Here is a 14976-nt window from a genome sequence, read left to right as displayed (position 1 = left end):
AATCAAGATTTTAACCCCAGATCCTTTTGGCTACCACCTGCATCATATTGAGCATTTACTATGCACTGAGCATGATCAAAGGTGATGGAAAGGAATATGAAAGAAGATGGGGTGTCTGATATTCTTATTAGCAGTGGAAGAGTCAAGATTATAAATGCTCAAATTAGAGAACATGTATATACTATACTATGTGACAATAGAAATTCAGAGGAAAAAAAGAGATTAGTATGGAAAGGAGCAGATAGCAAAAAAAGTAAAGTCTTGAGCTAAATTTTGAGGCGTGGGTAAGATTTAACTAGAAAAACAGAATTTAACAGTAGCTTTAGTTCTGGATGCAGAGATTGATCATGGAGTTTTTGTAAGACAAAAGAGAGTAATGAATTTGGAGATGGAATACTAGGGTATAAAACAGGGCTTTGTCATTTATTTCCTTCGTGACCCTGGGCAACCTCTCTGGGCCTGTTGAAAAATTAAGAGCTTTTGGGGAAGGTAGGTAGTGCAGTGAACAGAGCATTGATTCTGAAGCCAGAAGAACCTGAATTCAAATCCCGCCTCAGAAACTTGGCACAAACTAGCTGTGTGGCTCTAGGCAAGTCACTTAACCCTGACTGCATGAGGGAGGGAATAAAGAGATTGTATTAGATGATTTCAGAGATAGGTAGGATAGGACTAGAGATCATAGAGATGAGAAATGAACCAACGGATTTTAGACTGGATAAAGTAGTTGCAGAATAATGAAGTGAAATAATAAAAATATTTTAGGGTCATAAGTATGTAGCAAAATGCAGGATTTTCTAAAGATTCAGTAGCCAATGGGTAAACCAAACTTCCTTAAAGTTTTCTCTAATTCTCCCTGACAGGAACAGCCTTTACTTTTTTTTTTTTTTAATTTTACTTTTCTAATATATTTATTTGAGGTAATGTAATTTTAGTTTCTAGGTATTTAGATTATTCCTATTCTAGCTCCAAGCATAGCTGGAATCTTATTTGAACTTTGCATATTGCTAGTACCTAGTTAGCAGAATGTTCTGAATGCAGTAGACCCTCCATAAATGCTTTATAAATTGAATTCATAATGGCCCATTAAACTAAGTATTTTCTCTGGCCAATTAGAAATGTGCAACTGATGTAAATCTCAGATACAGAGATTTAGATCTGGGAAGCATGTGTTTGAAGTCATGAGAGATGACTGTAAATAACTGTAAAGTGAAATCAGCAAAAGGCCTATGACTTGAAAGATCTACAATCAGGGAATGAGGGTGATGAATATGAGTAAAAGAGGAAAGAGAATGAAGAATTCCTGAGATAAAAAAAGAACAAGGATATTCCTGGTTATGGAAATCAAAAAAGAAAAAAATATTAAGTGGTCATCAAGTGTTACACTACAAGGCTATGGCCATTGAATTTAGCAAGGATACTACTGGTAACTATAGTGAGAGAAGTTTCAGGATGATAAAAGGAAATAGAAGCCATTTACAGATGACTAAAATTAAAAGACAAAGATAGACACAAAGGTAGATGCAAAATAAAGATTACACATTCAGGGATCTTGTTAAGGAAAAGAGATAATACTATAACGAGAAAGGGTAAAGCCAAAATAGTATACATGTATGTGAATGTGTTTGCATGTTTTAAAGATGGTGGTGACAAATTGAAAAAATCCATGTATTTTTCCATTAGAATGGAGCTCCTTGAGTTCTGGGATGCCTCCTTTCTGTATTTTGCCTTTCTTTATATTCCTACACAGTACCCTTCATGTAGTTATTACATGAATAATATCACTATATTAATGATAATTTTTCTGATTAAATGAATATTTAATATCTAGCATATAAATGTGGCATACAGCAGGTGCTTAATAAGTGCTTTTCCATTTTTTTATTATTAATTCAAGCACAAATTAGCTCAAATATCACTCTGAAGGCCACCTGCGATTCTGTGTAGCAAATGCATTTGAAATGTCAATACAGGTTAAGTCAAGGGTTGCTAATTCAAAAAGAACTTTTTTTTTGAGGTCATACTCCAAAAGTTGAAATTAGCTAGCGCAAATAGCTAATACTCTGGTGATAAAAGTTCTCAGTGTTAATTAATCAGATTATATCTTCTTTTAATTGGATCAGATCTGGCCAAATGAGCAAGTTATTCTCTGCATTTAAATAAGTTATCTTCTAAGGAATATTATCTTTAAGATAGCTAGGACCCATTTTGTAGATATGAGACAGTACACTAGATAATTGAAGTAATTGTAGGATAATGAATAAAGGAGTTTCTAGAAATACAGTAGTTAAACTAAAAGAAACTTTCAGGTGGTAAGATTAACAAATTATCTTACTAACAGATACACAGAACTATACCCCAAATCATAATTTTAAACTCTTACTACTTGTTGCTCAAAAAAGCATCACGTACACATATTTTAAAAGTGTTTTCTTCCAAGTGAAATAACATTTCCCATAATAAAAGCTGGTGATCAACTTATGTAATATTCCCCAGAAACATTAGGAAAAGGTAAAAACAAGGCAAAATAAGAGATCATAAGAAACTGGATATTAGCCATCCTGGAAGTCAGGAAGATGAGAATTTAAGTTCAATCTCAGATGCATACTAGCTGAGAAAGTCTGACTTCTCAGTCATCTAGGTAATTCTATATTCCAGTCTCTATTCCAATGGAAAGGATTTTCTATTCAATTTAAAATGTTTTCTATTGTGATAATGGCATATTCTGAACAACCAAGTGGAAAATTCACAAAAGTATTGTCAAAAGAACCCAAATTCATTTCTGAAAGCTATCAACTGTGATATCATTTACCAGTTCAAAAATCAACCAATAATAAATCATAGCTTTGAAAGATACAAATTCTAAAATATATATAGTTTTTCCTTCCACATCACAACTTTCTCCTTCATGGTTTCAATATCATGGTCAACATAAGAAATTAAATAAGGATTTTTTAGAGTTTTGTGGAAGCTACAGATGACATCATGAAGTCCAACAGATATGACCAAATACTTAATTCATATTTTATAATAAGGTACTATATACACCTCACTAAAAAAAAAAAAAATAGGAAAGAAAAAATCCAGATTTCTATGATAACTGAAAGGAGGTCCAAAAAATTTTACATATATTTTCCAGATCATAGGGCACTGATGTGAAAAGGCTAACTATATTACAATTGAGAGAATGAGATTAAGATCAAAATAGATTTGGACCAGTTCTGTGCTTTCATTTCTTTGGGGAACTTCTGATGAAAAAATCCTCCACTGCCAATGAAGATCAACCAATGTTGTCTGTAGCTTAAAATTCTGGAGAGTTGTATGGAGCACTGAGTTTTGAAGTATTTGCTCAGGGTCACAAAACCACTTTATACAAGAGATAAACTTGAACTCATGTCTTTCTGATTGATTCCTAGACCATCTCTTTCTATTATGTCTTTTTGCTCTATATATGCCTAGAATAATTCTCCAAATTTTAAATTCTTGCTTGTAGAGCAAATCAATTAAAATGTTCTACATTATGAGAAAAGGCAACACAAGAGAGGCAACAGTGTCCATTTTTTAAAATAATAAAGTTGGCAAAGAACTTAACTCACAAGCATCACACTACTGCCTTACATGTCAAAGGTGATGTTCTGTTAGCACAGTTCTAAAAGGGGAGACCCTACTTTGATGCATATAACATTTCCTTGAAGTAACTCAATACTTATACCACTACTTAAAAATGCCTTTATCAAATGACCCCTAAATTTAAAAGCAAACAAACAAACAAACAAAAGGCTATTTAGCAAAAAAGTTTAAAGAGTGAAATCTCTACTGCCAATTGAATATAGAGGCATTTATACTACTAACTTTTTAAAGCTTTTAATTTACGCAATGGTAATGCATTTAATAATTAAAATACTTCAAAAATTCTATCAAAGTACCAAACTGAATAAAGTAGGTATTCATTTCTTTGTTTTGTCCCTACAAATAAGATAGTTTAAAATGCTTATAATTAATGTGTACTGGATACTAAAAAACAAAACCGTTAGAGATGCTTGATAAGAAATCTATTTTTACTTTCTTTTTTTCTCAAACCTAATAATGTAATTTTAATAAATAAAAAAATTAAATCATTTTTTCCCAAGAAGAAATTATAAAAAGAAAAAAAAAAAAAACACCATCAGTTAACTTTTGTTTTACTGACAAGGAACTCAGCCTTTTGATTGAAACTATATGCTTTTAGAGTTTTTCTTCCTTTCAATGAATTTATCAAATCTTAGCCATGAATCTCCCCATATTTAGGAACTTTTTTATTCAGGAAGTTTCTTAGTACTATATATCCTTCCACGACTTCCATGCTACAATTCTAAAATATAGTTCACATATTGAATTGACATCCATACTCTTGTGAGAAAAGAGCTTTTTTTAAGCCTTTAAGCATCATAAGAATGTGAACTACAACAATAATTACAATAAGATCCCAAATTTAAGAATAAATGAATTTCAAGAAAATCAGACACTATCAACTAAACTTCTTAGAAGCAATTTCAATGTACTTCAAATTACGTGCTATAAATCAGGCAAATTGGAAAGGTGTAATGAACTTTGGACATGCTTTTATACAAGTAGCAAAATGAAGCTAATCTTCTTGACACTTGCGGCCAAGACTTGGTGTTGGACTTATGAATGTGTTTCTCACAAACAACACTAACTGCCTCCTGGGATTACAATATGATAGAGGTGTAAATGACTCATGGGACCAATTAGAAAACACCAGTACTTCTGGCATTTTCCCCTAGTATTCCCCTCCCCCCCACATACATTTTTATTATATATTAAATCATCATATATGTCTCATTAATATATGCACTTCCAAATTAATAGCCAAAGCCTCTTCACTAAAAGTTACATCTTAGTTCCACAATATGAAAGCTTATTTTCAGCAACATATCTCATGGTATGAACTTTACTTATGGACTATAAAACATTTTTTCCATTAAGTTAAACCAATTGTTATCTTCCTCAGTTTTGATTAGTACAATTAACTTATGCTTTTCAATAAAGATTTTTAAATGTAAAAATCTTAACTAAAATAAGCATAAAAATGTAATTAATAAATAATAATAAAAAACTGGATAAACAAGTCAGACAAACTTCCCCACCCCACCAAAACCCCATTAAGCCCTCCAAAATCCTTTCCCCTGAAGAGAAGCAGCTTCCATTTAAAAGCAGTTTGCTATGACATCCTACCGATAGCACAAGCAGCATTTTGCAATACTTACTGAATGTTTCTCCTGCTGGCCCATAACTCCATGGTTAGCTGGTATTGCTAGTGGTTTCATAATGAAGAAACATATGCTGAACTGACTTTACACATCATGTACCAATCTCTCATGGATGGCAAGTCACCCTCTATAGCATTAAATTAAAAAAGGGGGAAAAAAATAGGAGAGGGAAACCAAGCTGCAGCATAAAGTGTCACTATTGGTGAGCTTAAAAAAATTCTCACACTTGTAGTACCGAAAAGCCATCCAAACGATGGTGTTCGTCTCCATTTTTATAACCCTGAAACTCTAAGCATCTTAGGTTGTCACAAGCCTGGTGAAACCTTGCACAACTAACAGTCTTCCAAGAAAACAAGACCATTTTTGAGATTGAGGAACAAGAGGAAAAAGAAAAGGAAGGAAAAAAAAAAAAAAAAGCTAAAATGGCTGACTGCACACAGACTCCCTTTAAAAAGGCTTAATACAGTATTATATTAGTCAGGATGGTGTAGGAACCAGCCTCTAGCATTCAGTCAAGCATTGTTAATACTCTTGTTTCATTTGCAATCACACACAGACCCCCTCCAACCAAGAAGAAGAGGGGAAGGAGGTGAGAGAGAGAGAGAGAGAGAGAGAGAGAGAGAGAGAGAGAAAATCAGGGCAGAGCGTGTGAACAGGGACCGACCTCCTCCCTGGCTGCTAATGATGCTGACAGTGGTGACCAGTGATCTCTGTTCCACTCAACTAACCAAGTTTGCACAATTAATCTTAGCAGCATGACATTGATGGACATTTAATTTAATGATGTCTGTCCTTCACTCTCAATGCAAGCACGTCTACTACCAAGAGAGTCACTAACAGAAACACGACACATGCACACACAAAATCTCAAGAATCATGAGTCTGGATGCAATACACCGATATAATTACATTATTGTGCTTACTTTGGAGGACCATGGCTGCAGGCAGTTGGCATAGCAACGCACAAGGAAAGCCATTTCCTGGGTAGAGAGAAAGCTTCCTTTTCTAAATAAAAAAATTCCTCTTAGGAAACAAACGGCATTGCTGCTTCCTGCAGAAAGCAAGACACTGTAGTCTCTCTCTTAACCTGCACAGGCTCACACTCAATGCAGTTCTAGTGATGTAAGTGGATTTCTCTCTCACCCTCCCTCTCCCCATATACACTGAAATATTCAGCTCAAATGGTAGACATTCCTTGAGGCTCGCCCACCCGGCCACCGCCCCCCACCCACCCACCCAACATGCACACTTAACCATTTCACTCATTAAGGTAGAGATGGACAATTTAGATAAAGTAACAAGCTCTTGCCTGTATTATATCAGCTTCTGGAGGTTAAGCAAGTCCCAGAGGGATGGAATCCATTGATTGCTGACTCCAAATAATATCACTGGAGACAGGGTGGGAATAAGGAGCAGGGACTTACTTGAACAGCTTTGAACTAAAATATGATTTTTCCCTCACCAAGGTGAAAGATAAAGAAATGGATTTGACAACATCTCTCCCCCTCCCCACCCTCCAAATACCTTGCAGTACCACAGAAAACAAATATCAACTAGGTATTTAGAAAATGCACATTTGACAAGCTTTGCATGATTTTGGGAGACATGCGCCTCCTCAAAAAGCAAAAAAGGAGGGGGAGAAGGGAGAGAGAAACTCGTTTTTCACAATCATCAATTAATACACTATTCAATATACATTAGCGAGAACAGGATAAAACATATACTACCCTATTTAAAAAAAAAAAAAAAAAACCTGAATGATTTCTACATAAAAAGCAGTTAATCCCATCTGGATAAATATAGAACATAATACATTTAAAGTAAAAAAAAAATGTTTTTCTTTTTTTTTTTTTTAATTTCACATTCTGATTATTCTCCCTATGGAGGGGAAACAAGACATAATACAAAATAGAGGATAATCCAGAGAAAGCTTATAAGTAGCTTTTAAATGATCAGGTTCTACATAGCCTCTGAACTTTGCAATTCCCTAGAAAGAATTCCTTTGGCATTATGAAGCAAGTTCTAATCTAAGCTTTTCCATTTATTGCCTGTGTGACCTTGGACAAAATTTAATCTCTGAGACCTTTATACATCTATAAAATAAGGAATTGAACCAAATGATCTCTAAGGATCCATCTGGCTAAGAATCTATGATGCTATGAACTCAAATTTGTTTTTTTTCTTCATCCTACTTACAAACACAGTACCTTGGTCAGACCTCCCCTAAAAAACCAAGTAATGAAGCAGCTAGTTGGTGTAATGGATAGAGCACCAGCCCTGAAGTGAGGAGGACCCGAGTTCAAATCTGAACTCAATCACTTAATATGTCCTGGCTGTGTGACTTTGGGCAAGTCACTTAACTCCAACTGCCTTAGCAAAAAAAAAAAAAAAAAAGCCAAGTAGTATACTTGTATGACAACTTTTAATGTTGTGATTACAGAATATAAAAAAGCATACACCAAAATCCTTGTCCTCAAAAAGTTTCCAGTCTTGTAGAAGGAAGGAGGAACAGAACAAATCAAATTAATAAAATTGAATTCAACTTTTGCTGCCCTATATAGTCAAATTTTCCTGACTGGTCTGATAGCTGGTTTCCAGGTCCCAATCTCCAGTAGGATGGGTTACTATTAATTTCCAGCTTAGTTGACCTGATATAATTGGTATTCAGACCTGGCTATAAACTATTTCCTGATACTTAAGGCTAATAATCTGTTCCTTTCTATCTTAATCAGGAAAGTGTAATGGTTCAAATCCTGACACATGATACAGTTTCAAAGTCACCTACCTTGGGTTTGCCACTGATAGTCCACAAAATAATGTCCCAATAAATATCTGAGACCCAATAGTAACCAAATAGTACTATCATTTAACTAATAAATGTTAATATTTTAAGAAAGATATGTGCTAATAATTTTTGACACAAGAGAAACCAAGGCACTCCATGGGATCTCCTTGATTAGGGCAAAAATGTATCCTCTTCCAAACAGCTCTAAATATCCTGATAAATTTTGACAAGAACAACCCCCCCCACCGAAAAAAATTGCTGACTATATAATTCAGTCATGTCACATTGCTATTTGTTCCAAATATTTAAGAACACAACATATTCTTTTAGTGATATCCCCAGCTATATAATAGTCCTGTTACAGACATATTTACTCTCATAATGCTAGTTCTCCACTTAAAGTCAGCAATTTTACTTACTATGAAATTTAAAGAAATGCCTATTCTCCTCAATAATTAATTATATTTAGTACTTAGAGAGTGATTCATTTATAGATTTCAAAGTATTTCACAAATATTTAATTAAGCCTTCTCAAAACCCCCAGGGAAGCAATGAATTATTATATCTATCTTTCATGAAGAAAATAATGTATATTTTTTAAAAAAAAAAGCAAACTGTATAAGAAAATAAAGGACAGGGATTAAACCTGTAGCTTCATTAGTATCAGGAGCTCCCAAGTTAGGATACTTCTATAACAAAAAAGATCAATACTTTCTCTGTGATTTATTGTCTTAAATATGGGTTCCTAACTTAGGATCCATTAACTTAAAAATATATAATCTACAATATTGAAATATTTATATTACTATATTATAAAATTAAATATATTTAATATATTTTATGACATATTACAAAGGAAACCATATTGAAATATAATAATCAAATATATACATATATAATCAAATTTATACATGCAATAATTAAATATATGTTTATATATTTGATTATCAGAATTTCAACATACTGTCTCCTTTGTAATACTTCCATAAATTTTATTTTTATGTGTATAAAATATTATTCTGAGAATGGGTCCATAGGCTCTACCAGATTGCCAGAGTTGATGACACAATAAAGGTTAAGAACCCTTGTATTAGAAAATTACTTCTAGAGAAACAAGGTCCAAGGTCACATAATAATTATGAGTCAAAGGTAAAACCTGAACTTAGATGTTCTGGTTCTATCCACTAAGTCACAAGTCCTCTCGGTATAAAATAATACAAGGTGTCACTATCTAAAATAAGGATAGGGATTGGAGTCAACTGAGAAAATTCTTTCTACTATTGTAGTTTTTGAACTTTCTCAGAGAGGTCCCCATGATACTGAACTGTTAATTGATTTGTCCAGTGAGTTATACAGTCCATAAGAATATTGGCTTTATGATATTAATTCCTTCCTAAACTTCTCTGTAGATTACTTTTTTCCCCCCAATCTAATAGGAAAATTAGTAATCAGTCTGATAACTAGTATGCACAGTCAGACTTTTCAAAAATTAGAACACTAGCTTACTTTTCAGCGTATAGAACTATGATTAATGTTCAATTAGTACAGGAGATACAATCCACAAATTGGATGAGGTAAATTCAAAATTTTTTGTTTCTCTGTACAAAGCCAATCAACTTATGGGCTAGAGTTGTTTTACAAATTCTTTATACTTTGGGAAAATTAACCCTCCACTTTGATGAGGTTTAGACTATCTTCTTCAATTCTTAACCTGGCAATTACAACAATAATAGAAGAATAACATACATTTATATAGTTCAATGAGGTTTAAAAAAAATAAAACTTTTTTTACTCATGATAGCACCTTAAGTAAAAAGGTATCTGTATTTAGTTCCTATTTGATATGAGAAAATAAAGATGCAAAGTTTAGATGACTTGCTCACAGTGGTCAAGCTGGTGTATCCCAGCATCTAGAATCAAACTCAGATCTCTCAACTTCAAAACTACATGTTTTGCCTTTCCAGACAGCCTCTTTTATGAGGGACAGCTAGATGGTACAATGAATAGAGCACTGATGCTAGAGTCAGGAGGAACTAAGTTTCCCAGCCTCACACACAACACTTCCTAGCTATGTGATGCTAGGCAAGTCAATTAACCCCAACTGCCTGCAAAAATAAAAAACATTACAGTTTGTTTTAGCCTCAGCTCATGGCCTATCAACACCCAAAAGCCACTATTTTCTAAACAGAGATGCCAAATGTGTACTAGTGTAAAGAACCAGACTAAAATATATTTGGAAAATATTTAACAAAATTACTCAAAATATAATACAACAACAAAAAAGGTAATTTATACTTTTATAAGTCAATAAGAGGTGTATAGAAATCATTTCTATTTGAGTTTGACACCACTGGACTAAAATATATGAACAAGTAGGTACATAGATTTTACCTCTGATTTGGAGATACAAAGGAGGGGAGGGGGAAGAGGGAAGGAAACTTTAAGATGTAAAGCCTTACGACTAGCAAGTGGAAATAATAAACAATATAAACAAGAGTCCCTGTAAGTTTAAAAACAAAATGAAAACTGGAAATTCTCATAGCATAATTCCTTATAGTGAAGAAAGGCTCTCATTTTATCTATGGCAAAGATCCTTTGACTGCCTCAGAAAATCAGTGACTCAGAAAATCAGATAAGCCCATTACCATGAATTTGCTCTGTGAACTTAGAAAAGTTACTGAATTTCTCAGTCTCAAAGTCCAGATGGTGAAATTCTGGTATTATACTAGATAAAGAGAAGCCATGGTGGAAAGAGAGCTGTCCTCAGAGTCAGGAAAACCTAGACTTAATCCTGGTCTCTCAAAAAATGACTTGTGTAACCCTGGGCAATTCACTCACCATCTTGTTGGACAAGTTAATGCTAAGTCACTGAAAAATCACCCACCTGCACTGGCAGAGAGCATTATCTGAACTCTGGAGTTATCAACTATCAATACATTGATGAAATTGCAGTTCTAGTCTCTATCCCAAGAGATCTTAATCTAGGATCCATATTCCAGTTATAGATTTCAGAGAGTCTAGTCAGTCAGGGTTAATGAATATTTTTTAGTTGTTGTTCAGCTGTATCTAACTCTTTGTGACCCCATTTGGTGTTTTCTTGGCAAAGATACAGGAGTGATTTGTCATTTCCTTTTCCAGCTCATTTTATAAATGAAGAAACCAAAGCAAACAGTGTTAAGTGACACAACTACTAAATATCAGAGGCCAGATTTCAACTTCGGAATCTGTGTCTTCTTGACACCAGATCTGGCACTCTATCTGCTACACCATGGCAAGCTATCCTGAATAAGCATCTATTAATCATGTACTGTTTGACAAGTACCAGGTTATGCAAAAGACAGCCCCTCACCTCAAAGTTTATAATTTAAAGTTCTTAGGTTTGGTGGGGGGAAAAAAAATTCCATCTTGACATACACTAGATTCTAAGTAAAATCATGAATTTCTTTAAATTGTGTAGTTACCAAACCATTGTAATATAATAGTACTTGTAATATTCTGACCAAGAGAAAAAAAAAAAAAACAGATGTTTTTATACCATATTAGTGCAGCTATAAATTTCTAAAAATATTGCTTACAAGCATCATTACTTCAAAATTGCTGTAGTTATAAAATCCACCACTGCATTTTAGGTAATCTTAGTCTCTTTGTCTACATACTTGATTTCAACATAACTGGTTTCATCATCATATCTTTTATTTTATTCATTTAAAAACATTATTCACAAAAAGATCCTGGAGCATCCACAAAGGGATCCATGACACAAAAGAGATTTAAAAAAAACAAAACACCCTCTATTTTTCTACCATGCTAGATTCACTAATCTTTAGGTCTAGAATGCTATGCTTCCATCACCTGCAAATGTTTGTTAACACATCTTTAAACACATAGTGACATAACAGTTACTTTTTCAAACACTGTATTTTCTGCTGATTCTCTCTTAATTTTCTCTTCACTAAATCTTCCCTCAATATAGAACTTGTCAAAATAAATATAAAGACAATTAAGCAATATTTTCATAGCATTTATATATTTAAGTCTCTTGATACATTTGACCATGTGTATATATTTTCTTTTTTATATGTTTTTAAAATAAACTTTGACAAGGGAGCTATGTTATAGTGGAAGAGAGACAGACATCTCAGATTTAAAGGTCAAAGCCCAAAGTTCAAATCCTTCTATTTCTCTGAGTTTGCACAAATATTTTTTACTTCTCTGAGCCTTAGGTCCATAACGTGTAAAAAGGAGATAATTAAATCTGGACTGTCTTTCTAACAGAATTGTGGTGAGGATCCAATGAGATAATGTATGTAAATAAAGCATTTGGTAAATAATAAAGCACTACATAAATCCTTGCAATCACAACCTCCTTTGGAGGGAAAGGTGGCAGGAAGCCTGCTGGAGCACTATTAAATAAGCATGCCTAATTTAATAAATCTACTGGGAGTAGAGCTCCCTTTAATAAATCACCACAAGCACCAAAGGCATTTGTGGAAAATCCTGAGTTTTGGGTCAGTGGTACAACAGTGAGCATGGCAGCAGAGCATCATCTCAATTACTGACTTCTCACAGGTAAACCAAGGCTATGTGATGAAAAAGCTACTTTCTAAGAGCTCATCCAGCCAAGAAACAGAAGAGATGTCTCCTTGTACCATGTTTTGTCTCTATTCAAAGAATTAAGGAATCACCCATGCCCAGAAAGCAGAAAAGTAGGGAAATGGTAACTCATAAGTCCAAAATGACAAAAAGGGGAAACTATTTGCTAATATTCACATAAATCCATTAGAAAGAATTGCTGATATTTCTGAGTCTCTTAATGAGATTGTATGTAATAAACCATGACCTGTACATTAAAAGTAATATTAACATAATACTATACAAAGCATAAATACATCACCTGAACCAAAATGATTATTTCTTCCCACCATCATCAAACTGTAGGACTGTCTAACTATCTATAATCTGTGCTACTTTATTAAATCATTAAACAGGACACAAAACAATATCTAAAGGGGTCCTTATAGGTCAGTGAAAATGAACCTAGCATATGGATTTTATTTTAACTAAAAAGAATTTATTTATAAAACAAGCATCTGACTTCCTCATTCAGCAGGACTTATAAAAACCACATTCCATTTCCTAAGCATTTAGCCTAGGAAGTGGTCAAGCTAAATCTTGCCATGCACAAAATGACAGAGTAAGCACTCAGTGTTGATGACGAAATACAGATTACTTCACTTCTTCCTCTAGAGGCAATGACCTCATTACCTAGCTTTCTACTATTACACATCAACTTCCTAAAGCACTTACTATCTTATCTATTCTAGACACACTTAACTTTTGTGTTACATTGTATTTTTATTTATCATATGTGTAGTTATCCAATATTTTGGACATCTATTTTGCCTCCCCAGTTAAATTAGGAACCATTTCAAAAGGCTGGGGACCATAGATTACAAAATTTCAATCCTACATAAGTATTTCACAATTTTGTTTAAAAAAAAGAAAAAAAATTGAAGTTTACATACACACAATGCCAAAATTTCCCACATACACCTTCAAACAAATCTTGATTAAAATCTTACTAATGTGCATTCTATATTTTCCTGCTCCAAATAAAGTAGTGCACAGGCCTACTCGTTGGAGAATAAAATATAATAAAATAGAAATCTCAACTCATGTTTTATTTATCACTTCTCTATCAAGGAGAATGATCTCCCAAACTGGAAGGAATAGAGTAGATATTCTTAATAGGAGACTAGAGTTCAAGATCATAAGTAGATAATAAGGAAATAAATACAGTTACTGTGAATAAGTTCAGATTTCCATGACTAAATCAACTATATCCAAGGTTCTGAAAGAACTTACAGATGTGATCACAGGGTAATGATGGAGAAGGGGAAAGATGCCAGAATGGAAGTCACAGACTCAGAGGGATTTAGAGTTGAAATAAACTTTGGAAAACATCTAGATTAGACAACCAGAGCTTTCACTGCTGGTCAATAAAACTTAAGTAATTCTAAGATAGAAAGAAATACCCTATATACAACAAAATATTTAGAGTAGCACTTTTTTAGTGAGAGATGATTTTTTTTTAGAATATCATAATAAACAATGACTATGAAAAATACATTTGTATAGAAAGCACAATAAGGAACAGAAAAAAATATATAAAATTATTTCAACAAAGTAAATGGAAAGGAAAAACAACAATAACAACATTTAAAGCAAAACAAAAACAAACTCTTAATACTATATAATTATAATCACCAAGACAGATCTTGTAGAGAAAATAAGAAAATGTACCATCCTCTCTTCCTTGCAGAAGTAGGAGACTACAGGTGTAGAACGTTATATATGGTGGCTAATGTTTCCAGTTAGTTTATTAATCACTTATTATAATATGCCAGGCCAATATAAAAACAAGTAAAAGAAAAAGTCAGTCCCTCTCTACTGCCATTGATGAGCTTAAATGGCAAAAAGGAACTGAAGGGGCGTTGGGAAGAGAAGGGCACTGAGGCTGAACTGGTAAAAGTCTTGAACAATTAGGAGCGGAAAAGTGAACATGGCTGGCCAAGCATTAGCCAGTCTAGAGTACTGTGCCCAAATTCATGTACCACCTTAAGATGGCCATTGACAAATTAGAGAATAACACAGTGGTTTATAAAACTACAACAAAGGAAGAATGAATGCTTACAGAAATTAATAATAGAAGAGTTCCAGGGAATTCAAGTGATAATTGTCCAGATGTTGTTAAAATATTTTAAACTCTCTGCCAACTTTAAGTAATTAATTCAATTTTTTCTCATGAATTTGTAAGTCACTTTTAAAACTATCAGCTATTGTAGTAGGATATAAAAATGATTGTATTGTGACTATTGAAAGATGAACACTACTATGTTTTTATCTGGTGGTTTTATTGGTGCT

General features: G+C 33.5%; 1 protein-coding gene across 12 annotated transcripts in view; it reads right to left on the bottom strand.

Annotated features, from left to right (window-relative positions):
• Window positions 1-14976, bottom strand: part of RAPGEF2 (Rap guanine nucleotide exchange factor 2) — a 294557-nt gene that overhangs the window by 99099 nt on the left and 180482 nt on the right. For 2 of the 12 annotated variants that reach the window (XM_051965609.1, XM_051965611.1), the window contains exon 1: window positions 5265-5630. The exons of 7 other annotated variants lie outside the window; for them this stretch is intronic. In XM_051965609.1, coding sequence (XP_051821569.1) covers window positions 5265-5324 — 60 coding nt within the window. In that variant the 5' untranslated portion in view covers window positions 5325-5630. Of the gene's footprint in view, window positions 1-5264; window positions 5631-6190; window positions 6326-14976 lie in introns of those variants that run through there. 3 more of the 12 variants (XM_051965610.1, XM_051965613.1, XM_051965612.1) reach the window with 3 other exon arrangements.

This window comes from Antechinus flavipes, chromosome 6 (genome assembly GCF_016432865.1).
Source record: "Antechinus flavipes isolate AdamAnt ecotype Samford, QLD, Australia chromosome 6, AdamAnt_v2, whole genome shotgun sequence".
NCBI classification, from domain to species: domain Eukaryota; kingdom Metazoa; phylum Chordata; class Mammalia; order Dasyuromorphia; family Dasyuridae; genus Antechinus; species Antechinus flavipes.
The sequence above is the reverse complement of the archived record's forward strand: the minus strand, read 5'-3'. Positions and strand labels throughout refer to the sequence as shown.